Source organism: Heloderma suspectum, chromosome 2 (assembly GCF_057233095.1).
Source record: "Heloderma suspectum isolate Gila_16-S chromosome 2, 16-S_ref, whole genome shotgun sequence".
NCBI lineage: Eukaryota > Metazoa > Chordata > Lepidosauria > Squamata > Helodermatidae > Heloderma > Heloderma suspectum.
This window is the reverse complement of record NC_139459.1, coordinates 264,926,233-264,950,065: the sequence shown is the minus strand read 5'-3', so window position 1 is coordinate 264,950,065 and position 23,833 is coordinate 264,926,233. Positions and strand designations below refer to the sequence as shown.

Here is a 23,833-nt window from a genome sequence, read left to right as displayed (position 1 = left end):
ATATTTTTATTAGGGGGTGCAAAGGGCTGGTAAGCATCCAAAGTAGACCCCCAAAAGGAGAAACACGTCTCAGGATGCAAAGATTTTATTTTTTCGAAAGCCCCAAAATAAAATCTTTGTAACCTGCAATGTTTCTCTCCTATTTTGGATCAACATCTTTATTATTTGAATAATATCTTATTATTATTTGAGAGCCAGTGTAGTGTAGTGGTGAGAGTGACGGACTGGGAGCCGGGAGATCCGGGTTCTAGTCCCCACTTGGCCATGGAAGCTCACTGGGTGACTTTGGGCCAGTCACAGACTCTCAGCCCAACCTACCTCACAGGGTTGTTGTTGTGAGGATACAACGGTGAGGAGGAGGATAATGTAAGCCGCCTTGAGTTCCTTGCGAGAGGGAGAAAGGCGGGGTATAAATGCAATAAATAAATAAATAAAATAATTAGGACAATTCTTAATAAGCAGAAAGAGGTCTGAAATTTGTGTTGCATTTCATACTGTTTCTCTAAGCCTGGCTTGAACCTTGCTTTATTTATGCAGGTGGTGTAGGGTTGGATGCTGCAAATACTGCCTCCTTCCCAACTGTTTTTCTTTCTTTCTTATCTGTCTCTTCAGTGCTTATTCCACATTGTTGTATCAAAACATTGTTTACCCCTCTCTTGTTTCCATGACACACTCACATAATATGTGCTGCATTATGAAAGCCTTACTTCTCAGCTGCTGCCCTGAGATCCAGATCAATGTCACACCCACACACCACAAGAGAACAAAGTCATATTTATATCCGTTTGGCTTTGAGGGCTCCAAATTGTCCTGGTTTGTTTGAATGAAATATTTCGGCAATTTTGGGCTTAAAATAGTCTCCATCTTAAATTAATAATAATTTTGTTTAAATGCAATTATATTTTTCTTCCACAGGGTGAATATACTTATATATCTTACAGCCAGGGTCTGTGATTCTATCTCGAGTGAGGGCACATAGTGGATATAAGCCTGGGAACCACAAGCCAATTGTGACTCCCTGACATGCGTCCACTACGTATCTCCATGTGTTTGGAAATCTGCATCTCCCCTCAACAATTTCTGGTGTTTCGTGCTGAAGATACTAATAAATGTGTGGTGAGCTAAACTTGGGTAGAAATTTCAAACTTTCAGCTGATTTTGGGGTGCTGGGCAGTGAAGTGGGATGAAATTCATTTGCCCCGTTTGTCCTTGGCCTGCTTTTGCCCTTTTCTTTTTTTCTTTTTTATAAGTGGTGGTAACAGTAGGGTTCCCCTTGGCCATGTTGCACTCCTCTTGGCTAGCTGCCATTTTGTTTTCCCCATAATGCTGCTGTGAATGACAATACAGTACACCATAGCATTGGTCACAGGAGCCTTACGAAGGAAACAAAATGGTGGCTGCCAGCCAGTGGCCGTTGAGAGAAGTTCAGTGTGACCAAAGGGAAATTCATCCCCCATCTCTGAAATTCCTTTCTGAACAAATAACTACAATCCTCTCGATTTTTCTGCTTAGCTCTCTGGTATTTGCTGCATAAAGTATTTCCAATAACTAGTAACTGGACAATTTTATTTATTTATTTATTTATTTACAGTATTTGTGTACTGCTCCACATCCAAAGACCTCGGAGCAGTGAACAGCAAACAGGATTAAGAGTAAAAACACCATGTTAAAATAATTTAAATTTTTTTTTAAAAAAGAAACAGAGTTCTGATAAAACCACGTTTAATAAACTGCGGCTGGTAGTCGAGGAAGGCTTCCTGAAATAGCAATATTTTCAGGAGGCACCAAAAGCAACACAACATTGGCGCCTGCCTGATTTCCAAAGGCAGGGAATTCCTTAGGAAGGGGGCCACCACACTGAAGGCTCTTTTCCTGGTGGACTTCAATCAGGCCATGGGTCCATGTGGAATCACCAGGAACATGCCTTCTGATGACCCCAGTGACTGGGCAGGTTAGTAAGGGAGGAGGCGATTAGGGCTTTATACATTAGTACTAAAACCTTAAACCTGGCCCAGTAGCAAATAGGCAGCTGGTGCAGTTCCCTCAGCAAAGGGAACTTAAAAGGGGCAGCTCCCGACAAGAGCTGAGCTGCTCTGTTCTAGCTCTACTTCTGGACCAGCCTTAAGGGCAGCCCCACGTACAGTGCAATGCAGTAATTCAGTCTTGAGGTTACTAATGCCTGTACCACCATGGCCAGGCTATCCCTTTCCAGGAGAGGCCATAGCTGGCGAACCAGCCAAAGCTGGTAAAAGGCACTCCAAGCTGCCGCAGCCACTTAAGCCTCCAGTGACAGTGATGGATCTAGAAATACCCCTAGACTACGAACCTGATCTTTCAGAGGGTATGCTACCCCATCCAGAACAGGTAATGTTCCTATCTCCCGGACTTGGGAACCACTCACCCACAGGGCTTCCATCTTGCCAGGATTCAGCTTCAGTTTATTGGCCCTCATCCAGCCCATTCCTGAGTGTAGGCACTGGTCCAGGACTTGCACAGCCTCTCCTGATTCAGATGCCACGGGAAGATAGAGCTGCGTGTAGGGATGTACGAAAGTGACTTACCTGTTTGCGGATTATGTTTAGGGGGGGAGGCATTCCGTCCCTCCCCCCGGAATCCTCGATGGGGGGAAGGCGCTCCGTTCCTCCCCCCCTGAATCCTCTAACGGCCGGCTGTGCTCCGCGGCACCTCCACAGAGCAGCCAGCCAGGCCCAGCCAGGCCAGAGCCGTCCACAGCCGGATTTCCGACTGTGGAGGGCTCTGGGTAAAAAACAAACAAACCATGTGCGCAAATGGCAGCGGCTACGGACGCCGCCATTTGCATTCCTTATTTTTGGCCGTCTTAACCTACGTAAATATTTACGTAGACTATGAAGGTGAAAATAAAGGGGAACGCAAATAGCGTAGCGGGCGCTATTTGCATCCGTTTTTGATTCACCATTTTAGCCTACGTAAATCTTTACGTAGACTAAAACGGCAAATCAAAAGGGGACGCAAATAGTGCCCACTACGCTATTTGTGTTCCCCTTTATTTTCGCTGTCATAGTCTACGTAAATATTTACGTAGACTAAGACGGCCAAAATATGGAACGCAAATGGCGGCGGCTGTAGCCGCTGCCATTTGCGTACACGGGTGTTTTTTTTTTTAAACCCACCCAGTCATGATAGGCTACGTAAAGATTTACGTAGCCTATCATGTCTTTTTTTTTTTTTAAACCCACCCAGCCATGATAGGCTACATAAATCTTTACGTAGCCTATCACGTCTTTTTTTTTTTTTTTTACCAAGACTGGAAATGGCGGCAGTGGCAGCCGGTCAGAAGACCAGCTACCGCAGCTGCCGCCGCCTGGAACATCTGCCCCAGGTAAGTCTCATCCTGGGGGGGATCCGCGTGGGGGCGTGGGGTGGCAGGCCGTTCCGCCACAGATTTTAGGGAGCCGAATGCACTGGCATTCGGCCTCACTGAGATCCGTGGCGGAATTCTCTGCCATCCCTAGTAGGGATGAACGAAAGGGACTTACCTCATCCCGCAGCTTGCTTCGTGGTGGGGGAGAGGCGCTTCGCTTCTCCCCCCGAAGTTCAGGCGAGGGGGGGAGGCGCCCCGCCTCGCCCGGCCGAAATTCAGGCTGCGGGGGGAGGCGCCCCATCCCTCACCAGTGAGATTCAGGCCGGGGAGGAGCGCCCCATCTCCCCGGCCACGAAAAAAAAAAGTACAGGGAAAAAAAACAACACACACCCATGATAGGCTACGTGACGATTTACGTAGCCTATCACGGCTAGATTTCCAAAGTCAGCCGTGATAGACTACGTAAATCGTCACATAGCCTATCACGGGTGACTTAGGAAAAAAAAAAGCGCGTACACAAATGGCGGCGCCCCATGGGCGCTGTCATTTGTGTTCCTTATTTGGACAGTGGTAGTCTACGTAAAGATTTACGTAGACTACGGCGAAAATAAGGGCAACGCAAATAGCGTTCCCTTATTTTTGCCGTAGTCTACGTAAATCTTTACATAGACTACCCCTGTCCAAATAAGGAATGCAAATGGCGGCGCCCATGGGGCGCCGCCATTTGCGTACGTGCTTTTTTTTTTTTCAAAGTCACCCATGATAGGCTACGTGACGATTTACGTAGCCTATCACGGCTGACTTTGGAAATCTAGCCGTGATAGGCTACATAAATCGTCACGTAGCCTATCACGGGTGTGTGTTTGTTTGTTTTTTTAACTTTACTTTTTTATTTTGTAATGGCGGCGGCAGCAGCCGGTTGGGAGACCGGCCGCCACCCCTGCCCCCGATGAACCGCCGCCGAACCGCCCCCGGGACCCGCCGCCGAGAGGGACATTTGCCGAAGGTAAGTCCCATCCCGGGGGGGGGGCGGGGGGCCGGCGGAGAATTTCCCCACCATTTTCGGGGGGCCGAATGTGTCGGCACTCGGCCTCCCAAAGATTCGTGGAGAAATTCTCCGCCATCCCTTATGTTTAGTAACCTCTATTGTAGCAGGAGAATGCTGTTGTTTGTTTTCCCTATGATGGGTCTGTTTGTGACATTCAGTTTTTTGCAAAGATTTTATTAAATACTTACTTGTTTTGCAGTAATGAAATGTAATTTCTCTTTTCTGAAAAATAGATGGTTTACAGATAAAAGGACTGACATATCACATTAGCCTGTTGTAATTCAAGTCTTGTACTGAGCCTTGGCATTGTATCTTTCTCAAATTGCAAATTAGATTGTTAGAGATGTCACTCACAATGCCAAAGGGTCACCTATCACAATCATTAGATGTGCTAATTCTGTGTAATTTAATAATGTTTTCTTGGAGAATGGACTGAGCATTCAAGTATCTCATTGGCAGAGGTTAATGAAAATAGCCCTGAACACATTCACCTTATGAAGTCGATACGAATGGCTTAAACCCAGTCCTGGTCAGATAATAAGATAATAATGGAAAGGGATTCAGAGGTGTGGAATCTGATGGGGGTGGGTGAATCCTTTCCACTTTTAAGCAGCTTTCAAATCATTCTATATTTCTATGTTATTGAACATGGAGAGTAATTCACAGCAGTGCACAAGAACTATATTTCAGATGTTAGTGAGATTCCAGATGAAGTACATTAATTTAGCGGAAGGATGAGTGTGTAAGCCTTGTTTCATACACTCGTTTCTGATCAAAAATGTGCTCCTTTAAAAATTTAAATTAGTATGCTTTATATTTTAATTAGAACCTTTTCCACTTGAAACAGGAGAGGGTTGAGGGGGAAAGGCATTATAAAATTGCACCCCCATGCATGTTTTTCACAGCAACTGCCTGTTCATGTGATCCTGGTGATGGCACCGGTTGATTTTACGGATCCCATTGAGCACTGTTTCTCTTCAGCGCAAGTTCAACTTATTATTTTTTTAAATTTCATTTCTATACTGCCCAATAGCTGAAGCACTTACCCAGAAGATGCTAGAGTGAGGGCAAGAAGCATTCTGCAGAGCAGCAGCATGAAGCCCTCAGCGTGAAAAAACACTCACCCTGCCCTCACTCTGGCATCTTCTCAGTAGAAAGTTGAACATACATGGAAGAGCAATTTTTTAAAAAAACTATATTCTGGGTTCTTCAGCAGTTGCTCAGTGATAAGACTACTAATGGTAAAGAAAGATGGTTTGTCTACCACTACTGATCTCTCAATGCTGCTGCAGGAGAACTTTGGATGTGTTCTGGGGCTGTCTCACTTCACATGGAGCAACATTGAGGCCCTACAGGTCTGGCCGGCGCTCTGTATGCGCTGAGTGTGTGCCGTAGAACTCAGTCAAAACTCCCCTGTGGCAACAGGGGAAGATCAGTGTTAGTGGTCAACTATCTCCACCATTATTGACCTATTGATTAGAGGAGCCCCAAGGTTCACTGAAACGCAGGTTGAAACACCACTGCTGTAGGTGATTGGCTTGCTGACATCTTGCATGTTCTTCCTGTGAAATGAAAAGGAAATTAAAGCATGGAGAAACTGAAAATTAGTTGCAGTTGCTTTTTGTAAATTGCATTTAATAAGTTAAATGGGTCATACCTATCCCCACTTAGCTTATAACTTAGTATATGTTATAAATTCAGTTATTAACATATTTTCACATAATATATAACCTAGGATAGGCTCTCTCACCCTCCTGCCTCTATGCACAAGGAACTCTGGGACTAATAGTTCTTCAGAGAGCATGTCACATAAGAAACCACCAATCTTGCTGTCTTTTAAATAGGGATAGGCAAATCTGTCAAATTTAATTCCATTCTGGCTCTCATGTTTCTGACCTTGAGTTCACATTAATGTCAAACTTTTAAAATCCATATGCAGTTTCATGTGCATTTATCCTAATATATGCATTTTTGTGTTTTTTTGGTAATGTACACATTTCTGCCAGCTACTTTCCCTATAACAATGCATTTATGTGTGTTATTTTCACTATTGTGTGCATTTTTGTGCCCACTTTTCCGTAGCATCTGAATTTGGGAGCATACTCCCCCCTGATGTGTGCATCAGTGGCGAATTAGTGCTAAATTCAGGAAAGTGTGAGTTTCAGTGCACAATTCTGCTCTGGTTTGCTCCTTGGTTTGGTAGGGGCAAAGTTGGTAACTTCACATAAAGGTTTGGAAGTACAAATTTCTCACCCATCCCTACTCCTGCTTCTAATTTAACTGCACAGGCACACGCTCTCTGCTTTAAAAACAGCCTGGGCCAACAATTCATTATTCAGAATGCAGCTTGTTCTATGCAAGCACTGCTTCTGACTGGCTTCAGCAGGTCTCCCAAGATCTGGACAATAGATACAAAGATGTTTTGCACCTTGGATAGCTCCTTTAGAGTTCTGACTGAAACCCAGAGTGGATTCAGCACCCCACTGACATTGGAGCCATCCTCCTCTACTGAATATAGGGAAATAGGTTTTTCAGAAATATCCCCAGGCATGATCTACAATTTTGACTCTCTCTTTTTTGCTACGGTAATGGAGTTGCATCGTGAGCTGGGCCACTCTGGGCCCTGGTAAAGTGTACCCTTTTCTTCTCCCATGCTGGAGATGTGTCCGCAAGTGAACAATGTGCCTTTGGTATACACCAATCTGTTCCTATTTATTTATTTATTTATTTAGTCATTCATTCATTCATTGCATTTATATCCCGCCTTTTTTCCTCTTGCAAGGAACCCAAGGCGGCTTACATTATTCTCCTCCTCTCCGTTTTATTTAATATAACACTTGGATTTATGCATGAATTCCCTTTGACTTCAACAACACCCAAGCACACGTTTTCAGTCATTCTTATACCAAAGTATTTTCTGGATCTGAGCTGAATAGTGTAGCATTTTGTCAGTACATGGTGGATAATGTTGAGTCCAGACTTCAGTTTGGTTTCACCTCACAGTACCTTGCTTGCAGTTTAATTCAGCTTTCCAGATTTGTCCAATTTCCTTATGCATGATATGCAGCATAAGGTTTCAAATGCACCCTGTACTGTGAAAAGAGGATTTATGAGTTATGAAGAGGCTTATGTGGCTTAGAGGATAATGCAATGGACAAGATAAAAGACAAAGTAGAGGTCATTGGGATACAAATAAAAAAGGTGAGGAAGAATGACATAGCATATGTATGATTAGCCACCCAGGGAGAGGGTGGAATTGTGTAGACAGTGACTAGCAGGCTTGTTATCATTGCTATGAAGGCAATGGGCCAGGAATAAAACATGCAGTTGGGCTCTATTAAGGCAGGGATGAGCAGAAGGTGGATCTGAATCTAGTGGTAGATCTCTGGGTTATTTGCAGCACATTGGTCAGGATTTCTGACTGCCAATTATTTAACAACAGCAGCAACAAAATGACTTTCCCCTTCCCCAAGTTCTACTGCTGACATGATGCAAGCTTGGGGTAAGCAGGAGTGGATTTATGTGTGGAAGGACTGTGAGCTCTATTCAGTTCTGGTACTTAAAATGGCCCACTGCCATTTGTCCAGGCCAGTGTCCTCTCCCCGTCCTCGGTATAGTCTCATTTGTGGTCTTGGAGCAGCTGGGGTGATGTCATGCCCTGACTGGAGGAGTCCTCAGAGGAGGAGCTAGAGGCCCCAAAAGCCCTGTATACCCCAGGCCAGGGACTGCCACCAGACCCACAGGAGCCGGAACCCTCGGGGGAAATGGCTGCTGGGCCATCCTTGTCAGGAGAGAGGGACTCTGCCTCTGAGGCAGGGGCTGAACCACCCCCTGATCCCTGGGAGCATCATCACCTTAAGAGACTGGCTAGCAGGGCTCCTGAGCGAAGAAGTGCTCGGTCTCCTCAGGAGAAAGGGACTCCTCAGGACTAGGCCCTGGGAAGGGAGCTCTGATTGCTACAGCTGAGCTCTGGGTGGGGTCTGGCTGGCTTGGAGCTCAAAAGCCTTCACTGGAAACCTAGCCAGCAGTGGAGCAACTTGGTCCTTCCAGTCTGTGCTGTGAGCCCTGTCCCCTGAATTGTGCCCTGTCTCTGATGCTCTGTTTCTGGCTTTTTAGACTGCTCGATGACCCTGCTTCTGGACTGTGTAACTGTGTTTGACCTCTTGCTTGTTATCGTGACTACTCCTGCCCTGCTGCTGCCTGACCCATGTTGCCTGACTAACTGCCAGTGTTCTGACCTCTACCTGGATTTTGACTACTCCTGCCTTAGCTTAAACCTCCTTGGACTGAAACCTGTGTGCTTGACCATTTGCTTGCCAACTTTACTATATTGCCTTGCTCCCTGTACTTGCTTGCAAACAGCCAAGGCTTTCTCTAGAGCAGGACAGGGAGCGTGGTGGGGAAAAACTAAGGTTTGGCACTCTCTTCTGCCTGCTGCTTCTCAGCTGAGTATCATCCCCCCGACCCCATTCTGCTGTATATTTTACTGCTGTTTGGTGGCAACTGCTGTTCAAAGATGCTACTCTGTTTGCTGTCATATGTGAGTCTTCCCTGAAACTAGTGGAAATGTCAGAGGTAGCCTCTGGGAAAGAAGATTTTGTATGTCAGAGATCGCCTGGGAAAGAAGTAAAGCCTTTGTCTCAATGTTTATGACTTAAATTGGTGCTGATCTACATTTGGGGGGTTTTCTGGATCACAGGCAATTGTGTTGGTGCGCCCTTTCATCTTTAATTCTTTCTAATTTTTTATTGGATGTGTTTTTATTAAATTATACAGAAAAAAGAAGGTGCTTCTTTGGACATTGTCCATACAATTTTATCCAAGTGGATCCAGAATAGTAACCAATAGGAGACTAGTAACCTCAGGGTGGGCCACTAGGCTTTTGGGTTATCATTTTTTAAAATGAATTGTAGTGTTTCTTAGCACCTTCTCAGTGGATAAGAGATCACTCTTAAGAGTCATATTTCTATAGATTTCGGTGGCACAATCTTGCAGGAAACTTAGTTCTATGTGATTCAGAAAACAATCCTTATTGTTTTCCTCTAAAGGATCCAGATGTCATTAGTCATAGTTCAATCAATGGGCCTATGGTTAGAGACTAACACAAATTATGAGGGTCAGGAGTTTTGTTCTCATCCCAGTGTCTCTTTCCACAATCTCCCTCCCCCAGTCTCAATTACATCCATCCATCCACATGCTTTCATACAGAAGAATCATATGACATGGAAATTTACTGCTCTAGGGCTTGAGCCAAGCCCTTGGGTGCACCTAAAGTCATTCTTAGATTCTGGCCAATGCATAGGGGCAGCAGAACATTGCCAGGTAATTTTGTTATTGATCAGAGCTCTGTATATTTTTTTTCCTGAGGTCAAGGCATTAGTGAATTGCACAGAATATTGAGTAAAATGAATGGAAAATTTCATAACTAGAATCAATACAAATCAAATTGATAAACACTTGAAATAATAATTTCCAAGATGTCTGTATTATTTTCCTCTGCTAAAGACCAAAGATAAAATAATCTAATTTCAACTGTCATTGGAATTGGGACCCTCATCCATATATTGTATTTCATCAGTTATCTTGGGGTTATTTGAAATTTGTACATTATACATTTGCATTATTAAACATTATTGTAGATTATATATTGTGACTTGTAATCCATTTCTCACCTTCTGATTTTTGGTTTGGGTGGGATAATAACCTTTATATTTGTATATCCTTTCATTCACATCATTTGAATATCAATAAGAAATAAGAAAACGATAAGCAAAACTGTGCAATCACTTTTGCTTATCTTGATACTACTGTTGTAGTCTTTTGAATTATCCTACAAAATCTCTGTAATGCTGAGTACATTTTCTTAATTTACTAAGGGCGCAATCCTATGGCCACTAAACAGCAGCTGGATGGCCATAGTATTATTCAGTTTTCGGGAACCAACCTTGGAGCCCAGGCTTCAAGGTTGGTTCCAGAAAACTGCCTCCCCACCTCTCCCCCACCCCCTCATAGGCAACGTGGATTGTCCCTGATTCCATGCTCATAAGGGCAGGGCAGAGAGGGAGGAAAGAGCATTCCCGGGGGCAGGGACCTTGGAAGGGCCAGTGTGACGTCTCCTATGCGTTGTCCACCCCCTGAAGCGCTGTGGCTAGACAGCCAAAATTGTCTGTCTAGCTACAGATGGAAAGTGGGCAGAGCACAGAGGTGAAGATGCACTCTGCCCACCCTGCATTGGATAGACGGTCGCCTCTGAGTTTGAAGGTGGCCACCTATCCCCATAGGATTGCTCCCTAAGTCATGCTATTCATTTCGCCCTCCCCATATTCTTCATATCTGTCTAAGCTGATTTTAGAGCAACACAGAGATGGTACTTCGATTTGTTAGCGTAATGGTGTATATTTTAAAAGAATTCATAACATTCTGCAGTTCTCCTTGGTACAATGACGTACCCTTCTGTCTTCCTGTGTGTACACACACATACACTCATGTACACAGTTGCTGTCTTTACATGTAACACTAAGCCACAGTATGTTAAACATTTTTTGTTGCTTTAGCCATGAATTGTCTTTCAAACGAGCAAACAAACTGTGGCTTTTTATCCCTATTTCTGGTTTGTTTCTCTATGCACATTTTCTCTGCCTTCAGAGTGATTTCATTTTCCAACTGCTCTTGCTGGGCACCTCTGTTTCAGGGCAGACAGCAGTGCAAACAAGCCAGGGATAATCCACGGGTCTGGACTCAGTCATCACAACAAGACATGGTTTAAACCTCGTAGGTGAACTTCATAAGTGAACAATAAACCATGGGTTCCAGTTGTGATTTTTAACTGGTTAACAAAATTATTTGTCTGCAGGGATGGGTTCAGATACAAATCTGATTGCACCAAACCACACCATGACCTGGTTTGCACATAATGACAAGCCATCATTACATTAATTAAACATGGTTTGTTGAATCGTGGCTTCTTGTTATGTGGGAAACCCAGAAGTATGGGTTATGGGCTGTTAACTATGAACAACCCACCCAGAGAACCCATAGCTTGTTGTTGGGTTGTGAACTGTGAGTTGTTTAAACCATGCGTTGTCATTACATGTGAACACAGAATCGTAGGTTGTTCATGGGTTGTTTCACCATGCTACAGAGGCAGCAGGCCAGAGCAGTCAAAAAACCCAGCCTCTTTATATGTCAGTATTGCAGTGCCATAAAGGCATTTGAGATACAGGGAGGGAGTGGGTGAAGGAGGACATGAAACAAACAGTCCAAGGACTGTGAAAATAAACTGTGGTTTGTTCAACTGTCTGCCAGACAAACCCTGGATAGGGCAACAAACTATGGTTTAAATAAACCATGGGTTAGCATTACATGTGAACCAGACCCCTGGCTTAGCAGTATATGTGAATCAGGCTAGTGTATGGAATAAATAAATTTAAAGAAGTATATATACACACATACATAAAGGAAACCTATATAGAAATCATTCTCATGAAATATGGTATTGTTACGAATGATACAGATTTATGCCGATATTATGAAAGAATTTTGCATATAAAAATGTTGCTTTGTCACATGCACATTTTTAGTATTACATTCAAAATATAAGGAAGAATAAATACCATCAACAGACTCTGATTCCATCTCAGAGATTAGCATCTTTAGATATGTGTGCACAGCAAAACATTTTTATTTACTCATCCAGCCACCTCAATTGCAGTTTATGATGTGACACTGGGGGACTGTTCAGGTGAAAAATGACCCACACACAACACTTCTCATCCACAAACCCTTCTGAATACCCAATATAAATCTCTGGATTATAATCCAGGCATCAAAATATGTTCTGACAAAATATGGCTGGATAAATCTAGGTTATCCAATTGAACTTTAATGAGGCTATGAATTTATATAATAACTGAAATGGGAATTTCGGTCTTCATGATAAATATTTTGACAAATAATAATAAGCACTTTTCATGAGTTGTTGATATATCATGAATATTAGAGAAAAATATGAATCTTGTTTGTTTAATACATTCTCATCCCAGAAGCCCTTGCCCCCTTGCTTAATGCACTCCCTATTTTGGCATCTTGTGCCTTCCTGAACTTTGTACCTGAGTGGTTTACTGTCTAAATATCTTTACTGTATTATTACTGCCTATATCTCAACAGAGGATATTAAGAGAAAATATGAGTTTCACCCTTATTTTCGCTTAACTCATTCTATTTCACCTCTGTCCTTTTTTCTTAGCTATTCTTAGGGCACAAACCAATGCATATTTAGACAGAAAAAACGTCCTACAACTCCCAGCATCCCTCCGGTCAGCCATGCTGGCTGGTACATACTGGAAAATGTAGGACATTTTTTTCTGTATAAACATGCATAGGACTGTGTCCTTAGTTAGCTATTTTCTGTTAACTCAGTGTTTGCAGGCCAGTAACAAAAAGAATTAAACTTTGCTTATTTACATTTCAGCATCTCACTCTCTCTTGGAAGAAGTAAGGGAGAGAAAACAATGGCTTTGATAAGAATGAGTTTAGTGGAAGACATGGTTAATAAAAAACATAATCTTGCTTATGATGCTGAAATGAATGGAGATGAGAAAAAATATTTCAAGAAATATTTATTAATACTTATATACTACTTAATTAAAAAATCTCTAATTGGTTAACATATAAATATTGAAAATCAGATTTAAGTACACTGTTAAAACACTATTAAAAACAATTTCAAACTATAGTAACACTACAGAACAATACAAGGAGCAGTAAGATGGTGCAGCTGTTACACTCATGTCCTGCTTGTGGTTTCCTGGTCAATAGCTAGAAGGCCACTGTGTGAACAGAATACTGGACTAGATGGGCCCGTGGTCTGATCCAGCATGGATCTTCTTATGTTCTTATATGATTAATTGCAATTACTTACAAGCCAAAGTAGGCATAGCATAGAGACTGGACTCAGCATCTATGCAGATGCACCCCAAGAAAACATGGGAACCGATTCTGAGTCAGATGGGGAGGGTGCTTTTCAGTCACCAAGGTTGCAGGAGCAGGAGAATGGTGAGAATAACTGTGACAGAGAGGAGGATGCCCAACTACGACCTAATCCTCCAGAGGACGGCCAGTCAGGGTCCTTTGAAGTTGTGGGAATGCAGGATTCTCACGAGGAGGAAGGGCTAGGAGTAAGGGATCCAGAGGTGAGACATCAGCTGAGAAGGGGGAGCAATGTAGGGTCCTGAGGCATTCTAAGAGGCTTGCAGCCAGGGAGGTGACCCCCTGGAAAGACCTGCCTTGAAGGCAGGGTTTGGTAGCCCACTCAGGTTGTGAAAGGATGCTCGGAGCAGCCTGCGGCAGTTTTGTTGCAACTCTCTTCCATGGTGCTGTATTCCAGGATCGCTATCTGTAGCTTATGTAGTTCTGCATTATGTAAAGTCAGCTAGTGAGGTCTGCTCCTAACTGCTGAATGTGGATTATGTGTATAGCCTGAGGCAATGCTTATCTCTCTGTAGTTTGCATTATAAAGGTGTTTGACTGGAAATACAGCTGGGCCATTTGACTGCAAAGAAAGCTGGGGCTGGGCATTTGACACATGGATAAATATGTACATTTTCAGGACACATTTGAAACATACCATATTTTCTGCCTTCTGAACTGCATGGGAGAGGGTTTTCCAGAGGGTGGGCACAACCACCGAGAAGTTCTGCCTTCAAGATATTACATGGCAACATTCTGTTGGTCCCGGAATGACCAGCAAGGCCTCCTCTAAAGATCTAAAAAGTTGGCTGGGTGTGTAGATAGATAGACAGACAGCTTTATTATTAACTGATCAGAACTCTAACCCAGAGATGCTGGGATCAAACAAGGGAAACATAAATATGATCTAAGGCCAAGGGTCTGGTTGTGGAAACTAATTTTTTGGGAAATGCCAACATGGAAAGGAAGTAAACATTACTTTTCAGTTATAACCTGAAGTTTAAACAGTCCATTGTTAAGAGATGGTATTCAAAGAGCATTTTCAGGTTAACTATTACTTACAAGCTCATAAAGTTTCAGGATATAATATGAGGATCAGTGCCCAGAGATTTTAGGAAGGTCAATATCAGCTTCTCTAGCTTGACTTCTGTTCTCTTTTGGGGCCTCCAGAAAGATCTGCTACGTTAAGAGTTTTGATTTAAAAGACATATTCCTTAAAATTCTTAAAGATCCTTAGGAACTTTTTGAAATTTGTTTTGTCTTGTTACCACTGAGCTTTTCAGAACTGTATGTGTAGGTTATGCTCTTATGAATCATACATTATATCATGTCAATATTCTGTTTGATTTTTTTAAAAAGTAATGTAAGTTTTTAGAATACCTGCCCTCAAGCTTATAGATACATATATGCATATATATCCAATACAATACCTGGTGGAACCAGAGAAGGGAGGTGTATTTTCATTACGGGTAATTCTCACACATTCTGACTGATACAAGTAACTCATGGTTTGCTTGGCTATTAGCAAGTCAGAACATATCTAGAAGAAGTGAAATGTGAGAGATAATAAGCACATTTTTGTTTTCATTTCTTACAGAGGCTGATCTAGGCCATCTAGACAGCATGTTGAACCTGATGAAAGATAAGATCAGTACCTCAAGAAAGAGGAGGAGATATCCAAGGCATGCAGCTGATGATTACAACATTGAAGTGCTTCTAGGCGTTGATGACTCCGTTGTACAATTCCATGGGAAAGAACATGTTCAGAAGTATCTTCTGACACTGATGAACATTGTGAGTAATTTACCAATGTTTTTGTTGTTTATTCGTTCAGTCGCTTCCGACTCTTCGTGACTTCATGGACCAGCCCACGCCAGAGCTTCCTGTCGGTCGTCGCCACCCCCAGCTCCCCCAAGGTCGAGTCCGTCACCTCCAGAATATCATCCATCCATCTTGCCCTTGGTCGGCCCCTCTTCCTTTTGCCTTCCACTTTCCCTAGCATCAGCATCTTCTCCAGGGTATCCTGTCTTCTCATGATGTGGCCAAAGTACTTCAGTTTTGCTTTTCATATCATTCCCTCAAGTGAGCAGCCTGGCTTTATTTCCTGGAGTATGGACTGGTTTGATCTTCTTGCAGTCCAAGGCACTCTCAGAATTTTCAAAAGCATCTATCTTCCTTCACTCAGCCTTCCTTATGGACCAGCTCTCGCAGCCATAGGTTACTATGGGGAATACCATTGCTTTAACTATGCAGACCTTTGTTGTCAGTGTGATGTCTCTGCTCTTAACTATTTTATCAAGATTTGTCATTGCTCTCCTCCCAAGAAGTAAACGTCTTCTGATTTCCTGGCTACAGTCAGCATTTGCAGTAATCTTTGCGCCTAGAAAGACAAAGTCTGTCACTGCCTCCACGTTTTCTCCCTCTATTTGCCAGTTATCAATCAAGCTGGTTGCCATAATCTTGGTTTTTTTTGAGGTTTAACTGCAACCCAGCTTTTGCACTTTCTTCTTTCACCTTCATCATAAGGTTCCTCAGCTCCTCCTCGCTTTCAGCCATCAAAGTGGTATCATCTGCATTTTCTGATCTTAAACATTACCAATGTTTAAGATCAGAAAATTAACTGAAACCAATTTGGTTGCTTCGCATGTCTTGCTGGTCTCTATCACTGTCTTTTTAAAATAAATACTTTATGAATTCAGGGTAGTGCTACCTCTAGGTAGGAATTCTGACTGATTTAACAATTTAACAAAATACCTTTCCCACTTAATTAATTAATTAGTGATACTTCTATACTGCATCATAAAATCCCTCAGCAGTTAAAATCTAATTGCACTTGGACATTAGAATGTAGAGATCAGTTCAGGTAAGTGATAATCATCTCATTTTTCAGATAGTTGCTCTACAGTACACAACAGCATTAGTTCATTTTAATCAAACCTTTTCAGCTGAAAGTACTAGATGTGGAAATGTGTTTTTTTCCCTGTTTTTGTACTACTCCATTTTGTATGAGGAGCGTTCTGTACGATAAATTGTTCAGAACACAGACCTTCCGAAATCCTATGCACATATACCTAGGAGATAGTTCTACTGAACTCAGTGGGTTTTACTTCTGAGTAAATATGCATAGGAATGAACTGTCAGTGTGTTTAAATTTCTTAGGGTACAGCTTGGTAATTTCACTTTGAAAAGCCCATATAGGAAGCACATCTTTTAAGCATACTGCCACAGGTACAAAATGTCTGGATCACTCATATTTGCTCCCAAAGCTCCCATGTCACCATTTACTTCAACACAGAAAGCTCTTTGGATGCTCTTTTGCACATGCACAATGTCTTCCATGAAGGTAATCGGGAGGCCCTTGCAAATACAAGAAGTCTGTGTACACATCAGTATGGCATGCGAGTACAAGGAGAAACCAGTTCAGGGTAAATGATATTGGTTAGTGCTACTACCATAATAAAGACTTCCTTTCCAGTATTCTCTGTTGCCCTCTATATTATGTTTTCTCCATAATAGCCAGAAATGGAGGTGCTCAGAAGAATACTGTACATGTGATCCAAATCACAGAGGTATCGTTCCTGTTTTTGGTGAAGGGGGATGGATTCAAAGGCCTGCTATTGAAAATATTCAGGTTTAAACTCTTAGAAAGGGAGTGCCTTTTAGTAGCTTTTGAGAGGAAGGTGTTGACATTTCCTTACCTTCTGTGAGTGCCACAGCATGGTGGCAAGCAGTCACAGCACAGAGAACTGCTTCTGGACCCCCGTCTGCTCTAGCAGGGCTATACCAAGGCTAGAAGAAAGGAGGAAGCAGGAGGTCCGCTGGGAATCAGGCAGTGGTGACTGCGTTGTGCTCATGCCCAGTCCATAAAATCCATAAGAACCAGATTTCCTTTCAACCAGCAATCTCATTAATGGTTCTTTACTAGCATGACTACATTTTAAAAAATCTGCATTACTAAGCAGGTCATTGATAGAAGTACCTTTAACAGAGAAAACTTAGGATCGAATCAGATATGTGCTTACAACATTGAATCCATCGAGACGCATATGACTGCATGTGACTGACTATTCTCATGCACGCAAAGGTGTGCAACGGCAAGGAGAGAAGAAAAAGATTGCTGGATGGAAATAGGTACAGAGGTTTTCCCGCTGTTGGAGCAGGTTCCATAGGTAGCACCGAAGGTGGGGGCAGGTAACGATTCACTGTCATTCCTGCAGCCCTCTGCACGCCTCAAAAACTGCTGCAGTTGAAAAGTTCTTCAACTGTTAACAATAAAACCACCAACTTTCATTCTGAAATAAAGAACTGTTCGCCCTCTGAATTAATTTTTTTCCTGCACCGCTGGCCTGTATTGCTTTGCCTGGATTAATCTATAAAAGCTCCAGTTGCTGCAGTCAATTCCCTGTTGTTCTGACTGTAATGAGACAGCCTTAAGCCAGTCTCTCCCTCTTCCATCTCCCTCTCCCTCTGTACATGAGGAACATTCCTTCTCAATTTACTATCATGGTCGCATGGGTAATAGTGTATCCTATTTGTTGACTGACAGATTTGGGAGTCAGAGTGACATATGTAGGCAGCGTATCTTGTTAAATAACATTTTGGCACTTAAGAATTTGCCATTGTATTTGACTGCATTTGGAAGCTACCATTAAAAGAGTTTCACTTTGTTATGAGACTGAAGCTATATCAATAGTTGTATTAATATTTTTCCTTAGTGTTCAGTATACCTTGAAAAACATGAAAGGTGCTTAACAAAGAACTTGAGATATAGATAAATGAAATGAAATAAAATCCTGGGTAGATGAAGTGTGTAGATGAAACAGATGGTTTTCTATATTTTCAAGTTAAAAGAAACCATATAAACCTAACAGTAATGTTGCAGGCTCACAGAAACAGATTTTGAAAAGAAACGTTTAGTTTATTATGTTTCTTAAATCTATTTTAAGTTATATATTTTAATATTATATAACTTACTTATATTTTAAGTAAGGACAGCATAAGGTTTGTAACTCTTGAATATATTATTTACTCCAATTCTCAGTGAATATATTTATTCCATCATATACATGTTTTAAATTATTTATTTATATGATTTATATCCCACCTTTCCTCATGAATAGTCCAGAGGCTAACAACCTATATAAAACACAGTACACCACATAAACATCATTAAACTCATGACTCTAAAATCACAAATATATAATAAAATACAATAAAACCAACACAAAATCAACACCAATAAAAATGAATACAATCCATAAAAAAAAAATAGAGCACTATACCCCCAAAGCCTGCACAAACAAATAGACCTTTAGCTGACAACAGCATGGGGAGCAGCCAAATCTGTACTGGAAGAGAGCTCTAAAGCTGCGAGGCTGTCACTAAAAAGGCCCTGTACATGTGGTAGCCCCACGGGCCACATTCCTGAAAGCCAGCACAGGAAAAGCCTCCTTTGCTATTCTTAAATCCTGAGATGGTTTGTATTGGGAATAGTGGTCCTTTAAGTACCAGGGTCCTGAGCCATCTAGGGCTTTTTACACTAGTGCTAACATGCTGAATTGGGCCTGGTAGCTCACTGGCACCCAGTGCACAGATTTCAGAATTGGTATGATATGCCCACCTTTCAGGGCCTCTGTCAACACACAGGGGGTAATATTCTGCATCAGCTGTAGCTTCTGGATCACATTCAAAGGAAGCCCACATACAGAGCATTGCAGTTAGGGATGTCAGAGAATTCCACCACGGATCTTGGGGAGGCCGAATGCCAGCACATTCGGCCCCCCGAAATCGGTGGCGGAACGGTCTGCCCCCCCCCCCCAGGACGAAACTTACCTGGGGTGGATCTTCCTGGTGGCGGCGGCTCCGGCGGTGGTGCGGTGGCGGCAGCTGCGGCGGCCAGTCTTCCAACTGGCCGCCGCCGCCATTTCCAGTAAAAAAACCAAACAAACAAAAAAACATGATAGGCTACGTAAAGATTTACGTAGCCTATCATGGCTAGATTTTAAAAAAACACCGTAAAAAAAAAACACATACATAAATAGCCGTGGCCTATCACGGCTGACTTAAAAAAAAAAACAACGCACATACGCAAATGGCGGCGCCCATGGGCGCCGCCATTTGCGTTCCTTATTTTGGCACGTCTTAGTCTACGTAAACATTTACGTAGACTAAGACGACGAAAATAAGGGGAACGCAAATAGCATAGACGCTACGCTATTTGCGTTCCCCTTATTTTCGCTGTCTTACTCTACGTAAATGTTTACGTAGACTAAGATGTGCCAAAATAAGGAACGCAAATGGCGCTGCCCATGGGCGCCGCCATTTGCGTACGCGCGTGCTTTTTTGTTTTTTTTTACTCAACCATGATAGGCTACGTAAACATTTACGTAGCCTATCACGGCTGACTGCAGAGACGCAAACGGCGGCAGCTATGACCGCCACCATTTACATCCCTGCTAGCCAGCGGCCGGATGTCCGGCTGCTGGCGGAGCCGGCCGGCGGCTCCGCAGAATCGCTGCGGAGCACAGCCGGCTGGCCAGGATTCCGGGGGGGGGGGGGTGGAACGGCACGCCTCCCCCCCCAACGAGGATTCCGGGGGGAGGGACAGAACGCCTGCCCCCCAACCATAAACAGAATTCACGAAAGGTAAGTACCTTTCGTACATCCCTAATTGCAATAAATCAAAACGTTATCAGATTGTGGACTGCTATTGCCAGGTTATCCCAGTCCAGGAACAGCCATACCTGGTGAAACAGCCATAGCTAGCCATAAGTACTCCTCGCCAGTGAGGCCACCTTGGCCTCCGATGACAGCTTTGAACTGAGGAGTATTCCCAGATCACATAACTGCTCCATAAGCAGGAGTGCTACTCCATCCAGAACAGGCCATCTATGTTATTCCCATACTCAGGAACCACCTCCCCACAGAGTTTCCATCTTATTAGGACTTAACTTCAGTTTATGGCCTTCATCTAGCCCACCACTGTCTCCAGGCACCTGTCCAGCTCTTGCACAGCCTTTCCTGATTCAGATGGAATGGAGAGAGAGTGCAGAGTGTCATCTGCATATTGGTGACACCATGCTCCACATCCCTGGATGACAACCGCCCCCAGCGGCTTCATATAGATGTTAAATAGCATGGGAGACAAGATGGAATCTTGCAGGGCTCCACAGAATAACTGCCATGGAGTCAAGCAGAAGTCTCCCAGTGCTACTCTCTCCTAACAACGAAAGCGGAACCACTGTAACACAGTGCCTCTCACTCCCTACTAGGGATGTACGGATTTTGTTAAATGCATTTCGTCTGTGTTTCGCAGATTGTCAGGCATCTTTAGTTCCATCGTCTGCTTGTTAATGGAATCAGATTTTCATTCTACTTGCACTAAGTTGCATTAGTGCTAATTCCCCCCAAATGCAAATCTCCCTGCAAGTCCGTGCAACCCATGTGACTCGGAAAAAGCTGGTCCACTCTGGAATCTGCAGGTCAGCTTCATAGAAATCCAAACTCATCTGAATACATTGTGCATTTCTCCAACATGCCTACTCTGAACCCACCAAGCTGTTCCATGAGGATACCGTGGGCAATGGTATCAAAGTCGCCGAGAGATTGAAGGGACTCAACTGGGTAGCATTCCCCCGTCTCTCTCCTGATGAAAGTAGTTAATCAGGGGCAACCAAGGCTGTTTCAGTGCCAAGGCCAGACTGAAATGGGTCTAGATGTAGAATAACTATAAGTAACTATACCTGTAGATGTTTTTAGACAGTGCAAAATATTATTTTGCCTTCATCGGTTTTTATCTCAAAACGAAATTCTAATAATCCTTAGCACAATGAATGGTCATTCTCCCAAACTATTCAAAGTAACATCCCTCATCTTTTTGTCTGAAAAAAATTAAAATGCCTTAATCCTGGATAGGTCTTGAGGAGTTTCTAGCTTCACCTGAAACTCAAGCTGCTAGACAGCTGAACTATTAAATTATCAGCAGCAGCAGCATTATCAGGGCTAGACTATCTTTGACTGCTTGTGTTAATGGCTATTGTTAATTTGAAGCTACCAAAATGGTGCTGCAAGATGTTTTTCTAAACTCAGTGCAGGGCCAGTGGATACTTTTGGCTGCCAAAGCCTCATTCCATTGCAGAGAATACTGGGGATTTCATTGTTTGGAATAAGCTTGGTTCATGCTGGTTTCCAGCTCTTCTGAAGTGGATTTCTAGTATTTTGAGATGTGCATTTTTATACTCCCCTTGAAAGAAGAATGGAAAGATTCAGGATCATTCCCTGACCATTAGCAACTTAGTTCCCATGGATAGGGTTGTTTCTGAGGTGGCTCCCAGCAGTGACTTGATCACTGATGTGGAGGGAGGGGGGCAGTTAAGTCAGGAAGGCCAGCATCATAACCCACAGAGATGCTGGGTCTGGGCCCTGACACTGAGCCTGAGTCCAACAGCCAGGGCCCTTCTGAACCTGAGATCCTTGAGCCAAAACACCAGTGACTACAGCCCCCAAACTGGGGGCACTGAAAGGCCAGCATCATTGCCCCCAAGTGTGCTACCAACCCCACTCACCACTGTAGGTAGTGTGCCCAGTTGGAGAGAGCAGAGATCTGATAGAATGTCAGGCTCCAGGCCCAACGGTTTCCCCTTTATGACTTTCTATTTTCTAGCACGGGTTAGGGTCTGGAAAGGATAGGTAGGCTGGGAGATTAGAAGAGCTCAGACAGCATTAGCACTTGCTGGAACAAGTAATCTCTTCCCTCAGATTTGTCCAGGATTCTCAAGAACTTGTCTGTGGCCACTGCTGCATTCATAGAATCATAGAATAGAATCATAGAATAGTAGGGTTGGAAGGGCTCTACAAGGCCATCGAGTCCAACCCCCTGCTCAATGCAGGAATCCAAGTCAGAGCATCCCTGACAGATGGCTGCCCAGCCTCGTCTTGAATGCCTCCAGTGTGGGAGAGCCCACCACCTCCCTAGGTAATTGGTTCCATTGTCGTATTGCTCTAACAGTCAGGAAGTTTTTCCTGATGTTCAGCCGGAATGTGGCTTCCTGTAACTGAGCCCATTATTCCGTGTCCTGCACTCTGGGATGATCAAGAAGAGATCCTGGCCTTCCTCTCTGTGGCAACCTTTCAAGTACTTGAAGAGCGCTATCATATCACCCCTCAGTCTTCTCTTCTCAAGGCTAAACATGCCCAGTTCTTTCAGTCTCTCTGCATTAGGGATGGCAGAGAATTCCGCCACGGATCTCGGTGAGGCTGAATGCCAGTGCATTCAGCCCCCCGAAATCTGTGGTGGAACAGCCTCCTCCCCCACCCCCCCACAGATCCCCCCCGGGACAAGACTTACCTGGGGCAGATCTTCCAGGCAGCGGCGGCTCTGGAGGCGCCTTCGGCGGCTGGTCTTCCGACCAACTGCCGCCGCTGCCATTTGCAGTCTTGTCGGGTTGTTTTTTTTTTTTTACAAGTCTTGATAGGCTACGTAAAGACTTACGTAGCCTATAACGTCTGGCTTAAAAAAAAAACAACGCACGTACACAAATGGTGGCGGCTATGGCATTACAGCAGCTACGGCGGCTATGGCTACGGCATTACGCTATTTGCGTTCCCCCTTATTTTCGCTGTCTTAGTCTACGTAAATATTTATGTAGACTAGACGGCCAAAAATAAGGAAGGCAAATGGCGGCGGCCATAGCCGCCGCCATTTGCGTACACGCGTTTGTTTTTTAAGCCAGACGTAAGTCTTTACGTAGCCTATCTCGGCTGACTACAGGGACGCAAACGGCAGCGGCTATGGCCACCGCCATTTGTGTCCCTGCTAGCCAGAGGCCAGATGTCCGGCTGCTGGCGGAGCCAGCTGGCAGCTCTGCGGAATTCGCACGGAGCAGAGCCGGCCAGCCAGGATTCCGGGGGGAGGGTCGGAGCGCCTCCCCCCACCAGCGGAACCTGGCAGAGCCAGGTAAGGGGAGTTTCGTACATCCCTACTCTGCATAGGGCTTTGTTTCCAGTCCCCTGATCATCTTTGTTGTCCTCCTCTGAACCTTCTCCAGTTTGTCTGCATCCTTCTTAAAGTGTGGTGCCCAGAACTGGACACAGTACTCCATATGAGGCCGAACCAGTGCTGAGTAGAGGGGAACTAGTACTTCCCAGGATTTGGAAGCTATACTTCTATTAATGCAGCCCAAAAGAGCATTTGCCTTTTTTGCAGCCACATCACATTGTTGGCTGATATTCAGCTTATGATCGACAACAATTCCAAGATCCTTGTCGCTTGTAGTGTTGTTCAGCCATGTATCCCCCATCTTGTAACTGTGCCTTTGGTTTCTTTTTCCTAGGTGCAGAACTTGGCATTTATCCCTATTAAATGTCATTCTGTTGTTTTCTGCCCAGCGCTCCAGTCTATCCAGATCCCTTTGAATTTTGTTTCTGTCTTCCAAGGTATTAGCTATCCCGCCCAATTTTGTGTCATCTGTAAATTT

General features: G+C 43.7%; 1 protein-coding gene across 2 annotated transcripts in view; it reads left to right on the top strand.

Moving 5' to 3' along the window:
- Positions 1-23,833, top strand: part of ADAMTS2 (ADAM metallopeptidase with thrombospondin type 1 motif 2) — a 377,073-nt gene that overhangs the window by 239,455 nt on the left and 113,785 nt on the right. For both annotated transcript variants that reach the window (XM_084839080.1, XM_084839081.1), the window contains exon 4: positions 14,956-15,152. In XM_084839080.1, the coding sequence (XP_084695206.1) occupies positions 14,956-15,152 (197 nt within the window). The remainder of the gene's footprint in view (positions 1-14,955; positions 15,153-23,833) is intronic.